General features: G+C 36.9%; 3 protein-coding genes across 9 annotated transcripts; all 3 read right to left on the bottom strand.

Annotated features, from left to right (window-relative positions):
• Positions 1 to 4,874: 4,874 nt before the first annotated feature.
• Positions 4,875 to 6,586, bottom strand: LOC116193744 (dof zinc finger protein DOF2.4-like). Of its 2 annotated transcripts, none has more exons than XM_031522489.1 (2): positions 6,349 to 6,586; positions 4,875 to 6,140 (listed from the first exon to the last, which is right to left on the bottom strand). In XM_031522489.1, the coding sequence occupies exons 1-2, from the start codon at positions 6,400 to 6,402 to the stop codon at positions 5,661 to 5,663; spliced, it is 534 nt and encodes a 177-aa protein (XP_031378349.1). In that variant the 5' UTR covers positions 6,403 to 6,586; the 3' UTR covers positions 4,875 to 5,660. The 2 variants fall into 2 exon arrangements, with proteins under 2 accessions (XP_031378349.1, XP_031378348.1); XM_031522488.1 differs by having other exon boundaries at positions 4,875 to 6,143; positions 6,349 to 6,583.
• A 5,807-nt stretch (positions 6,587 to 12,393) lies between these two features.
• On the bottom strand, positions 12,394 to 14,900 carry LOC116197637. Of its 6 annotated transcripts, none has more exons than XM_031527828.1 (3): positions 14,338 to 14,896; positions 13,248 to 14,243; positions 12,394 to 12,690 (listed from the first exon to the last, which is right to left on the bottom strand). In XM_031527828.1, exon 2 carries the CDS (start codon positions 14,139 to 14,141, stop codon positions 13,248 to 13,250), a length of 894 nt encoding a protein of 297 aa, XP_031383688.1. In that variant the 5' UTR covers positions 14,142 to 14,243; positions 14,338 to 14,896; the 3' UTR covers positions 12,394 to 12,690. The 6 variants fall into 6 exon arrangements, with proteins under 6 accessions (XP_031383688.1, XP_031383689.1, XP_031383685.1 ...); XM_031527829.1 differs by having other exon boundaries at positions 14,374 to 14,896; XM_031527825.1 differs by having other exon boundaries at positions 13,248 to 14,490; positions 14,586 to 14,896.
• A 5,821-nt stretch (positions 14,901 to 20,721) lies between these two features.
• On the bottom strand, positions 20,722 to 21,498 carry LOC116197451 (RING-H2 finger protein ATL52-like). Its single transcript, XM_031527604.1, has one exon. It carries the CDS (start codon positions 21,320 to 21,322, stop codon positions 20,813 to 20,815), a length of 510 nt encoding a protein of 169 aa, XP_031383464.1. The 5' UTR covers positions 21,323 to 21,498; the 3' UTR covers positions 20,722 to 20,812.
• Between the last annotated feature and the right edge of the window lie 3,074 nt (positions 21,499 to 24,572).

Here is a 24,572-nt window from a genome sequence, read left to right as displayed (position 1 = left end):
ATCATCGTCAGTGAGGTTATCTCCTGATTGTTTTAGTACTCTATGGTACCAAATGACCGATTCGCATATATATCAATTAACATCCATCCAGAAACATTTATATCTCCACATAAGCTCATTGGTTGCGCAGAGACAAGCATAGCTTTAGATGTGACGTGAACCTATTAGTATATATGTGTGCGTCTTTCTAGCTAACTCGTATGAGATATTGAGAGTGCGTTTGGATTTAAAGTTGAGTTGAGTTGAGTTTTGGTTTTAATTGATTTGTAATGATTGTATTATTGAATTATGAGAAAAAGTGTGAAAAATAATAAATAATTGAGAGAAAGTAATGATTGTGTTGTTGAATTGTGAAAAAGTAATGAATAGTTGGAAGAATTTAATATTAAAAATTGAATCGAATGGTTAAAAAAATTTTAAAAATAAAAAAAGTAATGATTGTGATGTTAAATTGAAGATAAATTGAATTGAGTTGAATTGAGTTAAAAAATTTTCAAAAAATAAACGTACCCTGAATGATCCTTAACCAAACTGTGATGTGAAAAGCGTGATATCCTCTGGCTACATTTTTCTTTGGGACAAACGATTATATGCATACAGCTTATATGCCTACTTTCTTTTTCCTTATATATATATATATATATTTATTTATTTATTTATATGTGTTTGCGTTCGTCAACCATGTTTAAGATTCATAGCTTAATATAATTACCCTGGAATGAACTTTTTCAAACGTCATGTTCTCTATATTTAAAGATGACCATGGCCACCTTTCCCTTTTTTGACTCCCTGAAGCTGAGATATGGCTTTTGTGACATAATTGGCGAATTTTGGGCTAAATATAAGATCTTCAAATGAGGGCAACACCAATATACATATATATACATATAAATATATAATTTATATATCTCGTTTACTGCATGGATTTTTGTGGAATTTTGGCGTTTCTTTGGGCTGATAGAGATGATCCCTTTTCTTTTCCAATTATATATTCATCATATGCATGCAGTTGAGTTGACTCCAACAAAAGCAAGGCAGTACGTTTCCTATCTTTTACAATCTTCTATAGATACACTAAAACATTTTTCAATCTATATCCGCATTTATCCGCATGTCAAGCCCATGCATTTTTTGTTCGTGATCTTTTCCTTTTTTGCCTTTTTCTTTTCGGTTACAATTTTTTTCCTTTTTCTCATGAGTGATATAAATATATATGGATCGGATGTCTTCTTCATTATTGAGACTTTTTTTTCTACTTTTCTTATTTTGAAAAATTCCTATAAACTTACAGTTGATTATTTCATTTGTGCCATTTGTTCTTTCTTTTGATTCATATTTATTTATTGAACTATTCAAATCCAGATTTTTTTTTCTGAACCTAAATTTAAAAATATCTCTCAGTGGGACTACGCATATTATTTTATTTCTATTTCATTGTAATAGGCATATAAGCCTCCTTTATAAGCAAAAAAAAGTTAAAAATATCCTTTTATATCAAGTAAAAGATTTCCATTTTTAAATTGAAGATTTACAAAAAGAATAATCCCCAATTAAATTCTTTTCATCCAAATATATCAAATCCATCCGCTGAAATGGAGGAGAGCAGACTCGATGAAATAACCTATAGACAATTAAAAAAGTGTGTAGCGCAGTGGCGCATGCCCACGCCTGTTGACGTAGAGATCACGGGTTTGATACCTAGTGGGACTATCCGTGCGCCTTTATTAATTATTTAGAATTTCTCTTTCATTATACTAAGTCGTGGGCCTCTTTTATGACAAAAAAAAAAGAAATAGTCAATAGACAAGAAATACTAATATAACTCTACCGATTTTTAAAATTCAATGCAAATAAGAAATAAGTTGCAATTGAAAAATTAAGTATATATTATTTAAGTTATTCATTTGTGGAGGCACTGCCGGACCAATGTTGTTTATATATAATAGTTGATCTACATGTGAAAGCAATATTTTGATACATTTTCTGTTAATTAAAATGATTACATGTAATTAAAAGAGGTGTAGCGCAATGGTACGTGCCCTCGCTTGTTGACCTAGAGATCGTGGGTTCAAAATCTAGTAGAACTACTCGTGCCCATTTATTAATTATTTAGGATTTCTCTTTCATTGTACTAGGGTTTGGACCACTTTTGTAAATAAAAAAAAAGATTTCATGTAAAAATTATATCTTATTTTTATATATTTGAAAAAAATTCCATCATATTTTTTACTTTTATTTTTTTGATCATAAGGGAGGCTCATGGGCTCAATATAACGATTAGGAATAAAGCGAAATAAAAAGACACAAAAGTCCCACGATGAGGATTGAACTCTAGGTCTCTTGGTTCCGAATATGTGTCCTATATCACCACACTAAGACTATTTTCTAATATTTTTTACTTTTATTAGTGAAAGATGTGATTCACCGTAAAAATGATGATGTCCTACTTCTGCATCTTTAGAAAGAAAATTTTAATACTAAATTTTGAGTTTCAATAAGTGCGGGGCTATCATATTATAATATATAGATATCATTTAGTATCATAAGCAAAATATAATATTATAAATTTTGAGAATAAAATCATAAATACCAGCTATTTTGTTTATGATCTCACATCAATTTTACTATATTAAATTATTTTATTTTACTTTTGGTCATTCATAGCGACTTTTGATTTATGAATTGGATATATTAGCAGGCTAATGCATATTCTGGTAAACTATATTATACTTTTATCTTTTTCAGTATTTTGGTTACTTCCATATTTATTATATAATTAAATAACGTGAACAAATATAATTATAACCATCAACTTTTATTTTCTTTTGGCCCGCAGTGAAGCGCATGCAAGCCTTGCGCTTGTAATTTGTATGTCACTTGCGTTGTTTCTTTTTTCCCAAATGGTTCATGATGTCATGAGCATAACTTCAGTCTACTCTCTCTGGACAAGTTCAAATAGAAAATTCACATCGAGCCCTATCTAGTTCATTCATGAGGAATACTTTTGTAGATCTCTTTGATAAGATTTGAATAATCCGAAAGAATTACATGATCAACTTGATCCTAAATCTTTTTTTTTGGTTGTAAACTTGATACTAAATCTTTATCTTAGTGTTTTGTTTCCCCAAAATTATATCTGTAAGATGAAAACGTAAATTATGAACTGATTATCTGAATTCTGTGGACTATAGTAATAACATCTGCGAAGCTTACATGCATATGGACATTTCACAAACAATAAAAGACTCATGTCCAATCTATATTTTTTATTATAACTAAAATAAATTCATCATCCACCAGAAATATATATATATATATATATTGCTTTTCAACCATCTAATAAATTTTTAGGTTGAACATGGATATCGGATTCCCTATTCCTCATTTTGCTTGTAAGATATCAACATACCATGCGGGTGCTAGCAAGGGTAACAGGCTAGTACAGGCAATAAAATAAAATAAAAAAGCTGTATATATGTATCATTAAAATCAATAATGTGTCGGAAAAAAAAAGAAATGAGTAATTCAATTTTTTTTCTACTTTGGACACTTTTTCTACGGGGGGGACTGGCCAAATGCAGACAAAGGGTACTTTGATTTGCTCATCATCTGTTTCTCGGACAGGTGAAAGAGCAAACTAACCTCAGGTAAAACTATTCCTCAAAAGAACGAGAGCCGAACAGCAGCAGAACATCATTGGGATTATACCAAAATTTTGCCCTATTTATACGAATATGAATAAAAAGTTCAACACACACACCCAAAACTGCCATTGATCGGTCAGTGAAATAGTTAAGTGCACAGTTTTCTAAACCGTCTCAAAGATCCATTCTTTGTACGTAATGATATATGTAATGATTCTTTCTTTCCTCTGTTATTCTATATAGTCATCTGCCTGCCAGCCCTACATATATAATATTATGTTCCTTTTGTCAAACACGTATTAGTATAAAGAAATTTCTGCACTGAAAATAAAAAGAACTTCGTGTTAAAGGAGTAACTCCAATCATCATGATTATTAATAATCGATGAAATCACTTCTTGTAGTAATATTTCATTAAAAGATTGAGTTAAGAAATCTATTTTTACATCAAATAACTACTTAAGATTCACTCGAAAAAGTTAAGTACTTAATGAATTTAATAATATATCTTATCGTTTATAACATTGAGTACTGAATCAAGGAAGAATAGCTCATGTTAAGCTGAGATGAGGGTTTTTCAAGAAACACTTTCTATTCTTCGTTGTATCTTCACTACTATCGAAGAAAGTGATTTCTTTTTGCTTAAGTGTACGCCTTTTAAGAACTCGTGACTTTTAATTTCCATAACTTTTGTAATGTACCCATCCAACACTGATAAAAATTGATTGAATATATGACATAAACCTGAATTGTAGAAGATCCGAATCTAATATATAATATAATGATCAGCTGCTATGAACATGTCTATACCTGGCATTTCATTTAGATATAACCATGTGTGTGTGTGTGTGTATATATATATATATATATATATAGGCATAGGATCTAGCATTTATTGTTTTAAAGTCTACCGAAAATCTAAAAGCGATGTGCCACTCCTAATTGTTTCTAATACAAAGCAACATTAAGAACCTGTAACATGCCCTAAAGCATATCTGTCATCTACGGCTACGGCCCCCATTTTCAGTACCCAAAAAAAAAAAAAAGAACATCAGTCATCAGCCCTTGTCCCCATATATAGCGCTATGTGGAATCATATAGCAAAATAGACGGACATTATGACTGATCAAGAAAATCTGAGCATAAATCGCAGTCTATATGCATTACGTACAATATATGTTCGGCTGGTTTGATCTGAAGAATTAACTGGAAAAAATTCTGCCATTCAGTGTATCCAAACTCACAAACGAAACATTGGCATTTGATTAAGTTATAGATCTTCATGAGAAATACAAACTAATATTACTCATGAACACACGTTAGACCTAGCCACGATGTCTCTATTATATTTAAGCAAATTATAATACCCAGTTTGAACCAAACAATAACTCAAAAGCGTCCACAGACAAGCGGAAGCACACATACTTGATAAATAAAATAGTCTCCAAATTGAGATCAGAAAGCCTACCACACACATTTGACGTACTTTACCTTAAGACCATGAAGAAATAAATTGAGCTAGCTAGTGTCTCATTGCTCCATATATTTCCAATCTCCCCCATCCAGAATCTCCTCATTTTGCTAAAGTTCAGAACATATTAGCCCTTGCATGATTAACCCTGATTTATAGGTTCAGAATGCATGATCTCGGCGGGTTAATGCAGATCCCATGGCTCACTGATGATGAGAGGTAATTGAGGATGATCCCAAACCCGACGCATCGGTCCATGCGTTACTGCCATTATTATTTACATTCCATGAAGGTTGATGATCGTAACTTCCTGTCAAACCCAGCAAGTTTCTTGACATGAGATTCAGCCCTTGAGTGCTATTCGTGCCTTCGCCACCTTGATCGAATTGGAACAATCCACCGGCTTGTGTTGTTCCCAGATTAGCCAAGAAAGGGAATTGTTGCAGCCTCCATTGCTCTCCCAATAACAAACCATTAGGCACCATGATTTGCCCACCGCCACCACCGCCGTTGGAAGTCCCAAATTGAAACTCCAGATCACCATATTCAGTTAAACTTTGTAAGGGTGGCAAGAAAGGCAACTGTGCCGATGCCTGGCGGTAGTGGAGGTGGCAAGGTTCCTCCAGTGGTGACGGCCATGGAGCCGGAACCAGTCACCGCTATCGCCTGAGACTTTGATCCTCCACGCGCCTTGCTCTTTTTGTTCCTCCGACACCCTCCACCAACAGGCACGTTCCTTAGGGCACCGCCACGGGTCCAGTACCGGCGGCACGTCTTGCAGAAGTGTCGGGGCTGCAAGAGGCTGTAGTTATTGTAGTAGCAAAACTTGGTGTTGGTAGAATTGCAACGGGGGCACTTGAGGGCAGCTTCGGGCTGCGGAAGCTTGGCCAGCCGGGCCCGATCGGACATCGAGCCAGCCCGAGACTGGCCACCGGCTGACGCTGGAGGCGGCGGGGGCGGCACCAGAGTTGGTACCTGGAGGGTTTGCTGCTCATTTCCACCACCACCTCCTAGAAGCTGATTGGGCTGCTGAAGTGATGATTACACATATTTCAAAAGCCAAAAGGAAAGGAAAGGAAATCAAGGAAGTATTATTGGTATATTCAAGATGGAAACAAAAAGAGAAGGGCATAAGAATTAGGAATATTTATCTTCAAATTCAGCTTTTGTTTGTGCAAGGAACAAATCACAAAAATTGAAGAGGAAACTTTGGGTTGTTCCAATTAATGCTTACCTGTTGTTGCCAATTGGGTGGATCTACGTATACTGGAATGGATGAAAAAACCATTAGGATTTAAATTCTCCTTGATCTCTCTCTTTAAGTTTGATCTCTCTCTCTTCTCTCTCTCTCTCTCTTTCTTTCTCTTTTGCAAAAGTGGGAATTAATGGATTTTCTTTTGGTTGGAGAATCACATCAAAGGAAGAGAGAGTTGCAGAGAGAGGGGGATAAAGAGAAAGAAGATGGAGATGGAAAAAAGATAAAGGAGGAGAGGAAGAGGAGGAGGAGAAGGAGAGCTTGTGAGGAAGAGGAAGAAGCTGGCAAGGTGTTTCAAGAAGTAGTACTCTTTTTGTTTTATTAAAAAGAAAAATTATATATATAAAAATTTAATTCTGCGTAGGGTTTTCTAAGGGACAAATGCTTTTCCTTAACATGCAGAGAAACTACTTTGGGGTGGCTGTGGGGCTGCTAGATTATTCATTTTTTTTTTGTATGTGAATGATGAGCTCGACCAGATTATAAATTAAAGTATGGCATAATATATTATATTTTCTTTTCTAAAAGGGAAAAGAATTTATTTATATATTTTTTTTTGTTAAAAGAGAGACTTATAAATTTAATACAATAAATAAAAATTCTCATGACTAATAAAAAGGCGCATAGGAGTTCAACTATGAGAATCGAAATTCTAATTTTTTTTTGTTGATTAGTGGAGGAATACGTGATTGCGTTACACTTTCTTTCTCGTCAATTTATTTATATTCATAAAGGAATAAAGGAATAATGCAATTGGTGGAAGGTCCTTAAGTGGAAGACTGGAAGTGTCACAATCGAATCTACCTTTGTTTCTCGACATATAATTTCCCGAGAGGGATATGTTTATCTTAATTTGTCAATTATCCTTCCGATATGTTTTTTCTTTTTCTTTTTTTTGGTAAGGTCTTTCCGATATCCTTACCCAAAAAAAAAAATCTTTCCGATATTGTACGGACATGGGTAACTATTTCTGTGATTGTTATTATGTCTTCTCGGTATATCTCCTGATAATTTTGTAGGGCCGGCGCATATATATATATATATATATATATATATCTACCAACAAGACTGCAAATATTATAAATATTTATCAAATATAGGGAATTTAAAAGAATATAATGGACCAGGCCAAAAGAGCTAAGCATAAACCCTAGTTTGAGTTGATACTTATATAATATATTCCATGGTCTTTATCTGATACTTTCCATCCAACTGTAATACTTATCGACGTATTATTTCCATGGATGCAGCCCTATCCTACCAAGAGTTCGAGAATCGGAAATCGCCAGCCATGACAAGAAACGTATTATATAACAGCTAGCTCAATTTTTAACAAATGATCATTTTTATACTTTTTGTCAATTTCAAAAAAGGAAAAAAAAAAAAGGTATAACAAGTTCCTTCCATCCCACAGACATGCGGGTGATCCCCAGGTCGGAGGTTCCAAGAAATAAAACTCAAGAGATTAGAAAACATAATGATTAGAAAAACTATAGCAAGTAGTTTTAAAGAGAGAAACCCTATACACAGCAACATAGGCTTTTTCCATGATATTTTAATTAAGAAACCCGTTTTGGTTTCATCACCAAAATGTTGTTGGTGGATAGAATCCCGACATCATATATTAATTCAAGGAGCATGAATATAATTAAGGTCTCTGTAATGGAAGACTGTGCATAGCCATGAGGCCGATCTTTCATTAAGGCTGATGGTTACATATATACGATTCCTCCTCAGTTTTTTTGGCTTATAAATTAGAGACCATAGTTTCTTTCGATTACAAAAAAAATTCATAAACCTTGTATAATGAAATTAAAATCCTAATAACTAATAAAGGAATACAGTTAGTCCTACAACAAGTATTTAACTTATAACATGATTACTAGGTGAAAGTTTGCACCATTGTATTACACCGTCTTTGATTTAGAGACCCATAATTAAGTAAATAGAAAGAAAATGAGAATAAAAAGATACGGATAATCTCGTTAATAATGAGATTCAAATCTAGAACTTCTTAGTTCACAAGCAAAGACATGCACAAGCGACTGGAGTGCAACATATAATTTCAATTCTTGTGTCTCAATGTAAACCAGTTTATAGCGTGAACTACAACCATGCATGCTTATTTTTCTTTCGCGCATATATAACTAAAAAGGTTTTTCACGTTAATCTTGTTCCTCTGTAATAAATTAAACCCTCGAGCTGGGTGATGAACCGTACACACATACAAACATATATATGGGTGCTTTTATATGTATATTGGCAAGCGAAGAATTTATGAAACATACAATATAGCTAGCTAGTTTTGCGAAGCAGACTACACTAGAAGGATGGTGCAGTGCATGCAAAAACAAAAAGAAAAGGGACTTATAGTATTTTTCACTGTGTACAACCCATATCATTTAGAAGTTCAATATTCCAGTAATTCAAGTCCAATCCCAATCGGAACACGAATAAATAAAACTCTCTTAAACATAAATTTTTTTAATCACAAGACCCTATTTTAAGGAAAGAGATGCTGAACGAACTTAAACGATCCACATCTTTGGTAAAGATGCATCCAAATTAGATCTGAGATCTCATGCAGAAAACGCCAAACATAGTTTTAGTATATGTGTAATTGGGAATTTAATGGAAAAGGTAAGTATATTTAGGTTGGGTGGTGGTGACGGAATCCAATTCCCTTATCTATCTGTCCAAGAGTCAGAGAGAGAGTGATTGATGATAAATTATTTAATTATTTTTTTTAAAAAAAGAAAGAAATCTTTTTTTTTTTTGGCAGAATGAATGTCTTTTGCTCATTTTCATGCATAAAGCAGTCGTCCTTCTTGAATGGGAAGACAGAGTTGGAAAGTTGAGTTGAGGGGGCAATTGGGGTCCTCATGGCTTTTTCTCCTCCCAAGTAGTCCTCATTAATTATTTTTGTATTTGGTCCATTGCTGTCACCTCCCCTTCCCACAATTATAAACTTTCATCCCTCCTCTCTTCTATCTCAATCTCTTTTGCCCTTTAAATTTTCTCATTTTTTTTCTTGTATTATTAATTTCATGGGTTAATATTTTGTATTAAGAGGAGATATATTATAAAAGTGAGGTCTCAATCAAAGAATTATATATAAGGAAAGCAACTAGTAGACGAGCAATATAGATTCAAATTCAAACAAGATAAAAGAAAGAAATAAAAACAAAGCAATGAGTGAAAATTAGGAGGTCTAGTGTATTGAATGTTGCTCCTTCGTTTTGAAATTAAGAAATTATGAATTTGAATCTCATCAGCGAGATTTTTTATTATCCATTAATATTTTTTAATACAAGACTCGTGGACTTCGTTTATAAATGTATAGAGAAGAAGAAAAAATTGATCCTACAAGAAAAGGGGACAGTTATTTCTTGCTTAACCCTAAGAAAACCCTAGAACATGATCCTCAAATACTCAACAAATGATTTGTTCGCATTCGGTATTGTTAAGAAAAACAACATTTCTACATTAATAGGAAACCGAAAGCAAATAATTCCCACTGTGGGTGAAACTATTAATCTCAAGAAATCAACATTAATAAGTTTATATATATGAGGTTTTGAAAGCGCGTATACACATGTAGTATATATAGAATATCTTGGAAACTTTAAAACAGATAAAAAGTTGGGTATGTACGTAATTAATCAGAGAATTATATATATGCGAACCACGTGAAAGAGTGGCGGAAGATGTGAAAGATTATCAATTTGAAAGCAATGTGGAGACAAATTAATGCGGCCGTGTATGATATGAATCATTGCTCTATCCCTCGTGCTAATCTTCTCCAAGATTCTGGAATCAGATTCCAAATTGCTTGTTTAATCTACGTCCCATATTAATAATGCATATATATAAATGTATTATTACATATAATAAATACATATCTATATATATATGTAAAATTTTACTGATTTGGGCTCGCACAAAAAATGGTGGTTTTACAACTCACCTTCCAATAACTTCCACCCCTAAAATATTTGCAGAAATTCCAATTTAATTTCTATACGTTCATCTCATTTCGCCACATCCCTTAGCTTTCCCGAAAATGAAGTCTTAACCTTATAAATAGAGTCTACTAACCCAAAAATAAATAAATAAATAAAAAGAGAGATAATTAAGAGACCTCATCTAGAATTTTTTAACACGGTAGATTTTTTTTTTTTTGCTGCTTACAAAAAAATCGAGATTTTTTCAATAAAAAGTACGTACATCTTCTCAATTTGTTTTTAAGATAACTTTTGAAAACTGACAATAGTGACTTGAAATCGGCCACCGCGGTGTCCACAATGTACTACATTTCAAAGTAATTAATAAGTTCTACCACAATGTACTTATATTAGCTAGCTATGATGACTTTCTGAGAACTTGTGCCGTTGATTGGAAACCGGAGATCGGCACAAGGAATGTTGATCAGTAGATGGTCAGCGATCGGTGGCCAGAGGGGCCGATAATGATTGGTGGCCGGCAGTGACAAGAGGAGGTCACTGAATTGCAGAAGCAAAATTTGGGTGGCTAGGGGAGAAAAGGAGTCCTTTCACAAACGGTTCTAAAGCCATTTTGCTATGCCTAATTGGGCTTGGCTAAGACCCAAATATCCTCCCCAAAGAAGAGGAACGACTTCAAATTTTCGGCCCATTGGGCTAGGTTGGGCCCAAATGGTCATTGAACTTGGGCTGAATGAGCTGGACAGAGATTAACATGGGCTTGTATTCAGGCCCATATTCAGTTTTAGGCAAATTCATGCTTTGCTCCAAAATCCGATGCCGATTGGAACTATTTGTTTACTAGCTATCAACTTCGGCCCCAAGACAATGACTTCACTATAGTCAATTTCACATCCTTAACCATCATGCACCGCAAAGAACGACTTTCCGGGCTTCACTCGAGTTTGTGATTGAATCCTCTCACGGAACTCCCCAGAAACAATTTCAAAAAGCCTCAAGAATCAACTAAATTTCACTTGATTCTTTCGGAGAATCCTTACCGATCAATATGAAAAGACTTTTAAGTATATATATATATATATATATATATATAGGATAAGTGGGATAGGAGACATTTAATCACGGGGGTGGGTTGCCCAATTTGCAGATGCAGATGAATCATTTTGTATTATGTGGAGGCCATTGAATTGATTGGGGCATCTCTCTCAGAATTCACCACTCTGCCCTCTCTTTCCCTTCCCCCCAAAGTCCCTTTGTCATATTCTTTGATTCTATTAATTACATTTCCTTTCTTTAGGCCACAAAAGAGGGGGGAAAAAAAAGGAGAAAAAGATAAAAAAGAGTATCATAATAACAGTCAGTACTTGTCTCTTTCTTACCTTCTTTCCATGTATAGTGGGAAGAAATGAAAACAGAGCATCTATCGTTGTCCTTACCAAACCAAAGGTCAGGTTCACATTGTCGATACGATCGAATTAGATCCTTTTATTTTTCACTTCACATGGTGCTCAATTTGTCGATTGAATATCACGTGTAGTCGTAGGTTCGTGTCCGTCGAGCGTTATCTAGTTTCTGTTTGGTCTCAATTTCCAGCTGTAACCAGATCTTCAGTAGGTAATTGCATTCACTATCAGACGTCAGAAAGGGTATAAAAGAATGAATCGAACTGAACGGATTGAACTGGATTGGTATGGAAAGCCATGCATTCATCAACGAGAGCGGTTCATGTGCTTCTTGATACGAACCGGTCTACCGCAAACCGGACTCCCTTCCCTTGTGGGCCTCGGAATCATAATGTTCAATTGTCCGATAATATGCATGTACCACCACCATGTCCCATGGGAGACAGCATTTGTCTTGATTATCAGATGAGTCCACTTTTACATGTGAGACATATTGAAAGAACATGACAAGGGCAGGGTGGTACTCGAATACTTTATATGCAGCAACCATGTCACGGCAGAAGAGTGTCAGCTTGGTACGGTCTTGCGCGTATGCTGAAACCGGGGAGAAAGCGCACGGAGCCGGACAAACAAATTCTGTTGACGACAAAAAAAAAATGTAGGCAAAGAATCGCACAGAGGGCTCCTTTTGACTACAACATCAACAGTAGAATCAGAATATGATGACAAGGGGGGAAATAAAGAGAGATTATTTATAGAAAAAAGAAGAAAAATCAGAGCAAGAGGAGATATGGAGTTTTGTAATAAAACAGAAGAACCCCACAGGACAGGTCCCCCCACCTTTCCTTTCACCATCCTTCTGCACAATCTTGTCCCTCTCCTCTCTCTCTCTCTCTCTCTCTCTCTCTATCCTCTCTGCCTTCCTCTCTTTGTCGTTGAGAGTTCTTCGGTGTATACTGCAGAAGAAGTAAATGTACTGCAGAGGTTTAATATAACAGTTCACTTAATCAGCAGAACCATCTAACCCGAGAAGCTGCGAAGATAAAGCTTATAGATGTTCATACAATGCCAGGTTGGAGATTTCGGAGGTGTATCTTTCCGATGGAAGCTGATTTCCGGCCCATGGAAAACTAATGTGTTTTGACACATGTTTCCAATGAGTAGATTTCGGGACCAATAGCGGTGGCGGTGACAACAATGTAGCAAAAGATGTTCTCTGAGAATGGATTTGTTAATATCCAAACAATCTGTGGTGTTTGAATTTTGGTTTCGAAGAATTGATATTGTATTTCAAAATCATCTAAAATCAAAATGGTCCCTTATGAGGCTTTCTCTTGGAACTCATCATATTTTGCCAGCTGCTAACGATAATTAGATGGGCAGAATGCAGAATTATACGACATCTGGAAACTTGGACTAATACAGGAAGCATGCTTTCGGGAAAAACAAAACAATATAAAAGAACGTGCTCAGATGATGATGAAAATCGAAGGGCAAAAGAAATAGGAAGTACCTATGAGGCTTCTGGACGGCGGTTGTGGTGGTGTTTCTGATTATGTTCTCTTCTTTCTCTACTTTCATCAACAACAATGGTGATGAATGAGCCGTCTTCCTCATCCTTCACCGGCTCCAAACTATGATCTCTAATGCTAAACTCTTGACCATGAGAGCTCCCACTTCTCTGAGTGTCTCCTACCGTCATCTTCCTCCTAAGCTTCTCCTCTGCATCCTGCATGAACTTGAACTTCGGTGGAGGGGAAGCCCTGATTCGATTGAACTCCGCATCGCTCGACGACTCAAACCGGGGATTGAACCCGTGCTGACTGTACCCCGACTCAATAGGAGTCAGAGGAGGTGTGAACAGAGATGGAGAGGCAATCGGTGTGAGATATGGAGTCTCCAGCGCAACGAGGAGGTCGCTCAGGCTCCTCCCCCTCGAGCCCTTCCTCGACCTCCCATCCTCCGAATCGAAAAGGTCCTCTCTTGTCTCCTCGACAATGGTGAACAGAAACCTAGGAGGCCCTGCAAGCTTGTGCAGCCTCGCAAGCTCTGCCTCCATAGTGTCTTGCTCAAGTGGTTTGACCAACAAGTCCTTGCCATCGCCGTTCTCATTAGACTGAACTAGTTGCTGATCTCCTGAATCATTCACAGCTGGGCTTGGGGGGTAAGCTTCTTGTGGGTCAAGGGCAGATTGAGAAACTACTGAGGATGGCTTCTTCAAGCAGAAGATGTGCAAAAGCTCCTTAGCAGGACTACCATTACTTCTAATACAATACCCTCCTTCAATTGATCTATTTGTTGCCCTCTTCTTCCACCATAGCAGATAGTAAAGCTCGCCAACTAAAGCCAGCAGAAGGCAACCAAACACTACACTCAACCCCAACCCCACACCACTCAAAGATTTCATCTTTCTGCCCACAATATCACATCACAAACAGCAGCGAGCAGTCCAACCTTCCCCACCAACCATTAACTAAGACCTTCAAATTGACCACCTTCAATGGAGGGCCTGATCAGACACAACCACCAGAAACAGTGTAAAAATGCTTACTTGGGATTGCAATTACAGAGGAACCTCTACCAGCGAGCGCAAAGGTACGAACTTTATGGGATGAATAGAGAAAAGCTCCCGAACCCACTTGCTCAAACAATCCGAGTGCGCTCCTTCTCCGCCTCAAATCATGAGAAATGATTGTTAAGGCCCCCTTCTTTTCTCTTTCCCGTCAGAAAGGACACGTACTGAGCAGTAGCATTCTCTGCAGCAATTCCACGAACACTCAGCGGCTGAGTGGGTATTGAGAAGCGAGATGGAACTGAATTCAGGGCTGAAGGACTAATTGGCGACAGATACCAATAATAAGAGCAGAAGACGAGGCAAAATAGTCGGCAAAATGTATAGTATATTTTCACCGCACCAGGGCATGGCTTGGCTTGTTTATGACAGTTAGGAGGTCTCACTCTTCGAGGGCTTGCTCACGTGGGATCACCAACGGAAGCTAAAAGCCAGAAAAGGATGTGTCCATCCATGCATTAAATCACATTCCCGTACCAAATTTACCCCTTTCGGAGAGATTTCCCGGAATCCGAAGCTCATGCTCGCGTTGGCAAGTCGTATTTGTTCGTAAATCCGCTAAACTAGTACTTGCCGCATAAGCGGTTCCCTCCATGCACAACTGTAACGATCGACTGTGTAAGTCCCAGCCTTCAACTCGAGAGCGACCGGCTTTCGAAAATGTGGACAACATATGACAGAGTGACGCAGCGTAAACTAAAGAACAATTATAATATGTTGATTCGCGCACGAATACTAGAAAACAATCTTCTATAACTTGTTGATTCTACAAATACCAAGGAATATGCATCAAATTCGTTGATTCAATCAATGCCGAATTTAGAAAAATAAAGAAAATATTCTCTCGAAATTTTATTCATCCAAAAAACCGTTTAGCTCTAGGGCTTACATTGTTTAAATAGAAATAAACGAAATTACAAAGAAAGAAATAAACTATTTAAGGAAATTACAACGAAAGAAATAATTTTTTACTAAAATTTGCAAAAACGTCCAAATAACATAAAATTACAACGTCTTCTGCCGCATCATTCTCCCATGGATTGAGAGAATTCGCCATCGAATCGTTATCGTTCGAGCTATCACCATGGCTGCATCGAAGACCGATAACTTCTCTCCGCTGGGAATGAGAATAGTCTTGGGCCCTGCCTCCCTCTTCAAGAGCTTATTAACTAGTTGAATGTTCGCAAAGGTTTCCCTTGCCCACTTTATTGCTTCCTCATCACCTTGGAGAAGTTTCAATACATGGTTAATTTCAGGACGAGTTTGGGGCGAATGCCTGACACAAAGGATAGCGGCAACTGGGGATTCTTTCTTTCCCTTCTTGCTAACACAAAATTTTTTCTCATATTCCGCAAACTTAGAGTGCGTTTGGATTGATAGTTGAGTTTTGGTTTTAATTGATTTGTAATGATTGTATTGTTGAATTATGAGAAAAAGTATAAAAAAGTAATAAATAATTAAGTAATGATTGTGTTGTTGAATTGTGAAAAAATAATGAATAGTTGAGATAATTTAATATTAAAAATTGAATTGAATGGTTAAAAATATTTTAAAAATAAAAAGTAATGATTGTGATGTTGAATTGAAGATAAGTGAAGTTGAGTTGAGTTAAACTTTGTTTATAAAACAAACACACCTTTAGCATTTCATTCAATCTCAAGTGCAGCACCATTAGGGATGTGGCAACTCCAATGGTTCTTAACATCCTCAGGAACGAGGAAAGGCTCATAGGGACCATCCAAGGTTCTTCCTGGTAGCATCCACCTCCTTGGCACCTAAGACACTCCCGTACACACTGTAGGTGTTAACCTTGTTGGATCAGCCAGAACCAATGGTGATCATTATCTTAATCAAAGTGGGCTTATCCTTCACCGCCTTTGCTTCATTAATTGCAGCACGAATTTCATCATAACCCGTGTTATCATTCTTGACCCAGATAACGTGCCACCCAAGACCTCCAAAACGGGTGTCAACACTCTCGATGAAGGCAATTTCTGTGTCGCCATCGATGGAGATGTGGTTATCATAATAAAATGCTATCGATGGAGATGTGGTCAGTTGACTATCATCGTTCTTCAAGAAATTTCGAATCAATTCTCCTTGTTGTGGAGTGGTATCAATTTTAGACTGGACTCCACGATCATCAGCTGGGCTTTTGTTAGATTGCCTGGCAAGAACGACCTCACTTTCATACACAGACTCCTCTCAATCTTCAAAACGTGTCGGTCGAGAATCCAATATGCTTTCTTCTCTTTCATTTAAGGGTTCACCGTCATCAATACTTGGTGTAAAAGCATCACTTTCATCTACGTGCTGCAATCTACCACATGTATGGGGTGCAGACATGCTTGACAATACAGTGCTATCTCCACCTTGATTTTCCATGTACCCACATCTTTATTATTGACATTACTGTTTGAATCGATTAGTCTCTCAACAACCAGTGAAAGTAACTTCCCCTGAGAATCTCTCGCCCAATTCTTCTCTCCTAGATGATTCACTCTCCATGTCTTCCTTCTCACACATCAAATTGGGCACTCCATCTCCTGTCACAATCTCCTCCTCCTCGTCGAACTCGACCTCTCCATCGCCTCCCGCTATAAAAAAAATGCGTCATCAGACAGATCCTTTTCAGAAAACAAAGTCGCGTCCCCTTCAGAATTGGAATCATACTCGATTTCCTCCAAGTTCGCGGTCGAATTAGGGACCTCCTGTTGGGTCTCCATTAGCGCCCCCATCCTCTCAGTTATGCGATCCAGAACCACGTCCATCCTACGCACCAGCCGGGTATCAATAATCCGCTCGATCCTCCGATCCAGTTCGTCCTTCTCCGCAACATGATGTTGATTAACCATTCTTTGGGGCGGCATTGCTGATCCAAGAGCGAAGCGGCTCTGATACCAACTGACGCAACATAAACTAAATAACAATTATAATCTGTTGATTCGCGCACAAATGTCAGAAAATAATCTTCTATAACCTATTGATTTTACGAATACCAGGAAATATGCATCAAATTCGTTGATTCAATCAATGCCAAATTTGGGAAAATAGAGAAAATATTCTCTCGAAATTTATTCATCCAAAAAACTATTTAACCCTAGGGCTTATATCGCTTAAATAGGAATAAACGAAATTACAAAGAAAGAAATAAACTATTTAAGGAAATTACAACGAAAAAAATAAAATTTTTACTAAAATTTGCAAAAACGCCCAAATAATATAAAATTGCCACGTCTTCTGCCGCATCACATGGCCCAACTAAGGCATCCATATGTGAAGTCACTATAGTTCTTTTGCTAATTGGGTGAACGAGTCGACCTGTACTAATTTAACCAAGATATGTTTCTCATCATGTCAAAAGGACACAAGCCTTTTGTTGTTTATAAATAGTTTTATTCATCGATTACAAATTCTGACATCTAAACTGAACCGTTAATAGAAACCAGTAAATTTTACATTCAATAGCGCCTGTGGCCATACAAAAACCGACTTGACTTGCCTATTGAAACTCGAAAGGGGATGGTCCCATTTGGTGAGCCGTGTTATTAACTCGATATTTTGGGGATGTAATTTGGTGCTTTTTTGGAGGGTAATATTGGAAAAGAAGGCTGAGAATATCTGGTGTCATGGTTTGACAATTGACATGGAGTTGAATATGGAGGAGGGGTGGGGGTTGTGAGGGAGAAGGCAATCTTTATTAATAGAAGCTGGCTGAGGAGTCCCAAGTAGGACTGTCCATGGTTCGACCCAAACCGAATAACGAGTTCGGCTCAGATTAATCGGTCCGGATCTTCTTCTTCTCCTTCTTCTTTTTTTTGCCACTTATAAACTTTGTCTGCATACTTTGGTCAAACACCTTTCTTTGCGACATTTATCTAACCGAATTCAAATGATTGAACATCAATAAAAATTATTGAGTGATCAGACAAACCTCAGAAAAAGCAACAGTGTATCAACCAATGTACGAGGTCTGTTTTTACATGGATGATGTTGGCATTCGGGTAACTATACTTAGTCCTAACGTGTAATGGCGCATAGCTCCCTCAAGTGTCGAGCTTGATGGAGAGGGTAAGTAGATGTTCATATTTTAGCCCTCTCACAGAAGCAGCAGAGACCTAGGCAGCATATGAACAAAGCCAAAAGGAAGATAAGTTCTAGCAAGCTTATTCTAAGACCGATCTTGTTCGTAGCAATTGTAGGCAATCATATTTTTTATCATTTAAAAGAGTTAGTTTTCTAATACGCTTGTTTCTGAAGGTTACTACTTATTCATTTGTGGAAGTGATAGCAAATGAAAACGATGAACTGTTCTTGGTGTTGATTCCTTCTTGCTGTTCCTTCTGAGATCAAACCTTTGCATGATCTTTTCCTCTATGTGTTGCATGAACTGTTATCATTCCATTAGAATTGATCACTCCAGTTTCTGTTTGTTGGTGAAAAGGAGCCTAGTCTGATGAGAACTGATGATGAAAGGGAGCAATCAAGAAGGATTAGCATCATCATACCATGACCTGAAGAACGGATGTGCGCACAGGCAAATGTACATGTTACATCATATGCAATAACTGCAGCAACCAGAGTTGTTCCAGTGATTTTTTTTCTATGTCAAGTTTTTTTTTCCCTCCAGATATATATTCTCTAATCCGAGCCTATTCTGTCAATTAGATGTTCGTCAATATAACTTTGAATGGTAGTTCTATCAATTCTTGAATGTTGATTTGGATTCATCCTATAGCCCGAAAACTTTGAGATCAAAGCAAGTTTCTTCCATTACTTCATCTTGTCCCATTATTTTCACCCATCAATAGCTGAAATAGTAAAAGTCAGCAGTTTTTAAAATTCCGGGTTGTCCCGACCCGAAGCAAATTTCCATCGGACAAAATGTTGCATCCAAACCCACCCAAATTCAGAAACGGAACCGAACCGGGCCGACCCTAAAATTTCGGTTCGGGTCGGCCCATTTTGGACATCCCAAGTGCTAATGAAACATGGGCAGCATTTATTCAAACCTTCAATTAATGAAACCACCCCCCCCCCCCCCCCCCCCCCCCCCCCCCCCCCCCCCCCCCCGCAACAACCCAATACATCTAAAAATAAAAAAATGAAGAAAAATAGAACGCTTAAATAAAATAATTATGGAGTAAATCTTACTTTATTCTAATTTTGTCTCTGACCCTTGTATCTTGCTTTAACTCTAAAAAGAGAAAAGCCCTTGTCATTTTATAATTCTTGAACTTGCACCTGGAGATCTTCAATCTTATATAATAGAATCTTGAGTGGTGAGGTCATATACCGATAGGGACATTGATTTTTCTATTGAGAGTCGAACTCAAGACATCCACGTTGAAAGGGAATGGGGATCTTGGCATCCTTATAAGGCCCAAAATTCTTCCTCATCCAAGAGGTGCCTTCTGGAGGGCAAAACCGTAAGGGGAACGTCTAAAGTGATAATACCTTTTAAATAGACCTTTTCAATATCGGGAAAAGAGGACTCCACTAGTTGAGTCAAACTCGCTAGTTGATGCTTCTAGTCGATCTTTTCCTCACTTTTGACCCTTTTTCACTCGAAGTATGACTTCTGATATATCAGAGGCTTTTAAGATATCTATCTTATTGAAGATGGGATATAGACGTTGAATATTTTATCGCTTTAACAAAATTTAAGGACATACTTCATTTAATGAAAAGGATATTCATTATGTTACGTGTTTACCATTATCTAATGGTGGATGAATGAGCAGCTCGAACAAGTCATACAGTGAGATTTTAGAGGTCGAGACCTAGACGTCCTTTTAAATATACATAGCGGCCTCTAATTAGTTACTTTAAATTTTGTATTCCACATGTGACACAAGTCACGATTTATAAAAGGAACGATAGGACCATTGCCCATGAATATTAATCTTTCCCACAGTTAAAAGTGAAGAATTTTCTCTCTTCGTGTAAAGATTGTGCCATGCGACGTGTGTTCTTATAAGAGGGTATACTCATTCATTAGTGGTTACAAGCTGCATGAAATATGCCAATAATAGATATATTCGTTACAGATAAGACTTTTTCCGTATCAAGCTCACAGCGTTAAGTTCATTTGAGGGGATGGTCAGGAGATGGGCCTAGAAGTCCACATAGAGTGGCCACTGGGACTGTTATTTGAGCCGACTGCAAAAGTGAACGCATTTGAATTTTGCTTGACAATTTGAATCTGTGGTTGGGCAAAGTAAATGCTGGTCCCCAAGTTCTAAGGGGACAAATTGTCTTCCCACATTTGGCAAGTAGTCGACCATGCGCACTAATGAAAGTGTGTCCCAGCATTTACAACAGCCCCCTCACAAATATGTAACAAATATGAATTCAATTGTCGAATGCTGCTTCCTCGATTGAATACGGATTCGAGCCATAGCACAAGATTTCATGAGACTATATATTCAGATATTCAATGATGAGACGTTATTGAAACGTGTGGTAACACTAATTAACATCCCGAAGGCAGAAAATATTGTAATTCACAGTTGGGAGTGTACGAGGACTTGTTCCAAAGTGACATTGTCTCCTTGGTTGTTTGAATTCGATGAGGGGAAGATCAGGGGAGACGGGCTAGCATCCGCTCGGCACATCGGGCAGCTAGCATGCGAGTAGAGCCACATGTCGATGCACGGCGCGTGGAACGGGTGGGCGCATTCAGGGAGTGTCCGCAGCTCTTCCCCTTCCTCAAACTCGCACAGGCATATCGAGCACGTGTTGTCGTCTCCCACAAGGCTCTCGCCCTTCTGGTACTTACGGGCCGGGATCAGCTGGACTGTCGAGTTCTCGATGCTTGGGTACTCTACAACCTCAGCCACGAGCGGTCTAGGCGCAGGAGCTCGGTCAGCGCGCTCCGAAGCCCTGGAATGCAAGCGGCACCAGCCCATGGCAATGCAGTGGTAGATGCTGACCACGAGGGCCGCAGATCCTATCCCGAACAGGAGGACGGTCACTTTCAGGTTAGAAAAAGGACCCTCGTCGTGGTCTCCCATCAATGGAGATGGATCGGCAGTAGATCATAAAGGAATTACTAAGTTAAATTAAATGGAGATTGTATGATAGGATGGGAAGTGACGGTCATTACGAGAATTGCATCCATGTCTCATATGGACATTGGGATGCGGAGATGAATTTGATGGAACTGGTAAAGGCATGTTATTAATTTACTTAAAAAGACATTGATTGAGCCGCTTGTCTTTTATCTTTATGTCCTCGTCCTCGTATATAACCCAAAATAATAATCTGTTAACTTTAATTAAATTACACAAAATATTTATAATTTCTACTTTTTAAATTGAAATATATTAATAATAGGATTTTTTACGCTATATATCTCATAATTTAACCATTTTCTCAAATCTATCATATTCTTTAAAAATTACCTAAAAAGGCCTCGTTTAAATCTTGTTCCAAATCTATCGAGGCGTAAATTTGTTCGTGAATAAAACGTAAATGAGCCCCAAGTCTATCCCATAATTTTAATTTTTTTCTCAAATCTATTTTATGATTTTAATTATTTCTAAATTCTATTACGGGCAAAGGGCCACGGTGGAAAAGATGAGCTCATTTACGTTCTATGTCAGCAATACCGTTAAAAATTGATGGACAAATTGACACCAGGAAAAATATGAAACAACATGTAAACCATGAAATTTTTTGAGTAATTTTTAAATTATGTGATAAATTTGATAAAGGTGTTAAGCCATGGAATATATGGCGTTAAAATCCCTTAATAATATGTGTATGCATGTGTATATATATATATATATATATATGGAGAGCGAAGCTCATCTTGTTCGAGTAGGGTGAAATCTCGAAATACTTTGCGCTGAAGTTTCGTTTTGATATTACCTTTTGATATTTGCATACTAAGTCTCATACTCTAACGGGATGCCAAAAAAGGATAAAGACCATTACTTAAACCTCCATTTAATCTGGGCCAACGATAAAGATAGGACATAATTTATAGGGTAAATTTTGACAACACCCCTATAATTTGTGAAATGACCAGTGACGCATTTCCACCCTCCTTTTGCTGACATGGTACTAAGAGAACATTCACTTTACCACGTGAATCTCATATCACGAAACTATACAAACCGACCTATCCTCTGATTTCTTTACTCGAACTAAATCTAACCCGATTTAAGAAAAACACAATACGAATCAGAGAAAGGAGGGATGGTGTGTGACTTGTTAACTTTATGAAAATAGAGTTATTCGATACATTTTATGCGTTTATTTCGAGTTAGTTTCTCGAGTTTAGGTTAATTTTAGTAGGATTATAGTTTAATTAGCATTCGTTTGTGTTTTGATAGGACTTTTAGAGTCTTAAGTGATTTTTGGTTTGTTTTTAGGTGATTTTGGGAGTTAGTTTATGAATCTAGCTTTTGCAGCCTCTAAGTTTTTGGTATTTCGAACATGCTAAACTTCAAAATGGTTCGAATTGCATATCAATGGAAAGTTCATCGAGTCAGGAGCGCAGCGGTTTAAACGGTTCATCAATCGGAGCTCAAACAAGGAAGATATGATTGATCGAAGTTCAGCGTGCGATCAGGAATTACTGATCCGAGTGACCCCAGCCGTGAAATTGAAGAGCTGCAGCCCTCCAGATCTATTAAATCCGACTTTGCTAATGCCTGTTTCAGCATTTCTCTCAAGCGTTAGGGATTCTAAGAGGAGGCTATTGTTGGGGAAATATTTAACTATTTGTAATTAGATAGTCAGAGTATTTTTGGAGATAGAAGAATGCTATTTAAGTGGTTTAAATTAGGAAACAATATCTTTTCATGGAGAGAGATTTTTCAGCATTCTGGGCTGGCCTTTTTGGACGTTGAACTTGGACTAAGGGTGCTGAACGTTTATTAACACGAAACAGAGGATGAGAACGTGACCTTTGGGAGCAAGAGGACGTGGAGATCGAGATCGTGAGTCGTGACGACCGCAGCTCCAGTTGGAAAACTAGCTACATCATTCTTTCTCGTTTCTCTTTCGATCCTTGTTATAATGCTTGTGTTTTCCTCTAGGGATTTGATATTTAGCGTTACGATCACGAGCAAAACTCTTTTATTAGGGCTTCAATGGAATTTAGTACTTTTATATAGAATTGTGAGTGCTTTTTTCTATATCTATTGAATTCGATTGAATTGCTTATTCTTTCTTGTTCTTAATGCCATTAATTGCCTAATCGCCAATTAATTGATTAGAAAATTTAGATGAGCTAGGAAGAGCATTCTAGGTTAAGCCGTGAATGGGATAGCCTAAGTTTAGTTCGAGTTGGAAAATCGACTAATTTGTGTGAGAGATAGGAATATACATGATTGTCCTAGGCAGCCAATTAGGGTTGATGATTAATGGGTTCTCGCTTATTAATTGCCTAGGAATAGAGCAGTTAACTCGATACAGAGAATACGATTCTGCAGCGCTTGGAAGAGGGGTAGAAAGATAATAGAACTCTATGTTAGTAATTCGTGAATTCGATAGAATAGAGAGAGAACGATCGATTCTGTATAAGGAACTAGAGGAAATTGAAAGTTTTAGGCTCATCTCTATTGATTTCATTCGTGTTTATTTGGTTGCTTTAGTTTTGTTCTTAGAAGTAGTTTTAACCACTTTTCTGGAAATTGATCATTTAGAGAATAGCTAGTAGTGACGGTTTTGGTACTTAATAAGGTCTTAATTAGTCTCTATGGGACAATACTCTCATTCTCATATATTACTTGAGTCCATACGTGCACTTGCGTGAATTGATGATTTTTATCATAATGTGGCTAATTTTGAAAGTATGGGGGAGTTGGTCATTTTACAAATCATTACGGGTGTCATTGAAATTTACCCTAATTTATATAACAGATTAATATATATATATATATATAACTATATTATCGAATAAAATTCAACTAGATAACAATTTAAGACGAATGTATTATTACAGGTTTTGACACTCCACTTTTGTTAAATTAATAAAAAAAATGTTGAAATTAAGAAAATAGTGTTGAATAGTTGAATTTATTTATTTAAAAGTTCATAATATGAATAAAATAAATTTAGTCTCTCTTTTTATTTAATATATTTAAAGTTGAAACATTTAAGTTGTATTAGTAATTTATTATTGTATAAAGGATAATGCAAATATTTTTTGCAATTTCAATATTTAAAATTAAGAATTTTTTAGAAATTAAAAGGTATTAATTAGTTACTTTAATTTTAATTAAAATAATTTTATTCATCGTTATTTTGACG

Source organism: Punica granatum, chromosome 2 (assembly GCF_007655135.1).
Source record: "Punica granatum isolate Tunisia-2019 chromosome 2, ASM765513v2, whole genome shotgun sequence".
Classification (NCBI taxonomy): domain Eukaryota; kingdom Viridiplantae; phylum Streptophyta; class Magnoliopsida; order Myrtales; family Lythraceae; genus Punica; species Punica granatum.
Note: the sequence above shows the minus strand (reverse complement) of the source record. Positions and strands in the feature narration are given on the sequence as shown.

Excerpts from the sequence above, each read along its gene's own strand:
- LOC116193744 (XM_031522488.1), bottom strand. The coding sequence starts at position 6,402 with ATGGTTTTTTCATCCATTCCAGTATACGTAGATCCACCCAATTGGCAA. Across the intron at positions 6,144-6,348 it reads CACCCAATTGGCAACAACAG|CAGCCCAATCAGCTTCTAGG; the intron begins GTAAGCATTAAT and ends TCATCACTTCAG.
- LOC116197637 (XM_031527826.1), bottom strand. The coding sequence starts at position 14,141 with ATGAAATCTTTGAGTGGTGTGGGGTTGGGGTTGAGTGTAGTGTTTGGT.
- LOC116197451 (XM_031527604.1), bottom strand. The coding sequence starts at position 21,322 with ATGGGAGACCACGACGAGGGTCCTTTTTCTAACCTGAAAGTGACCGTC.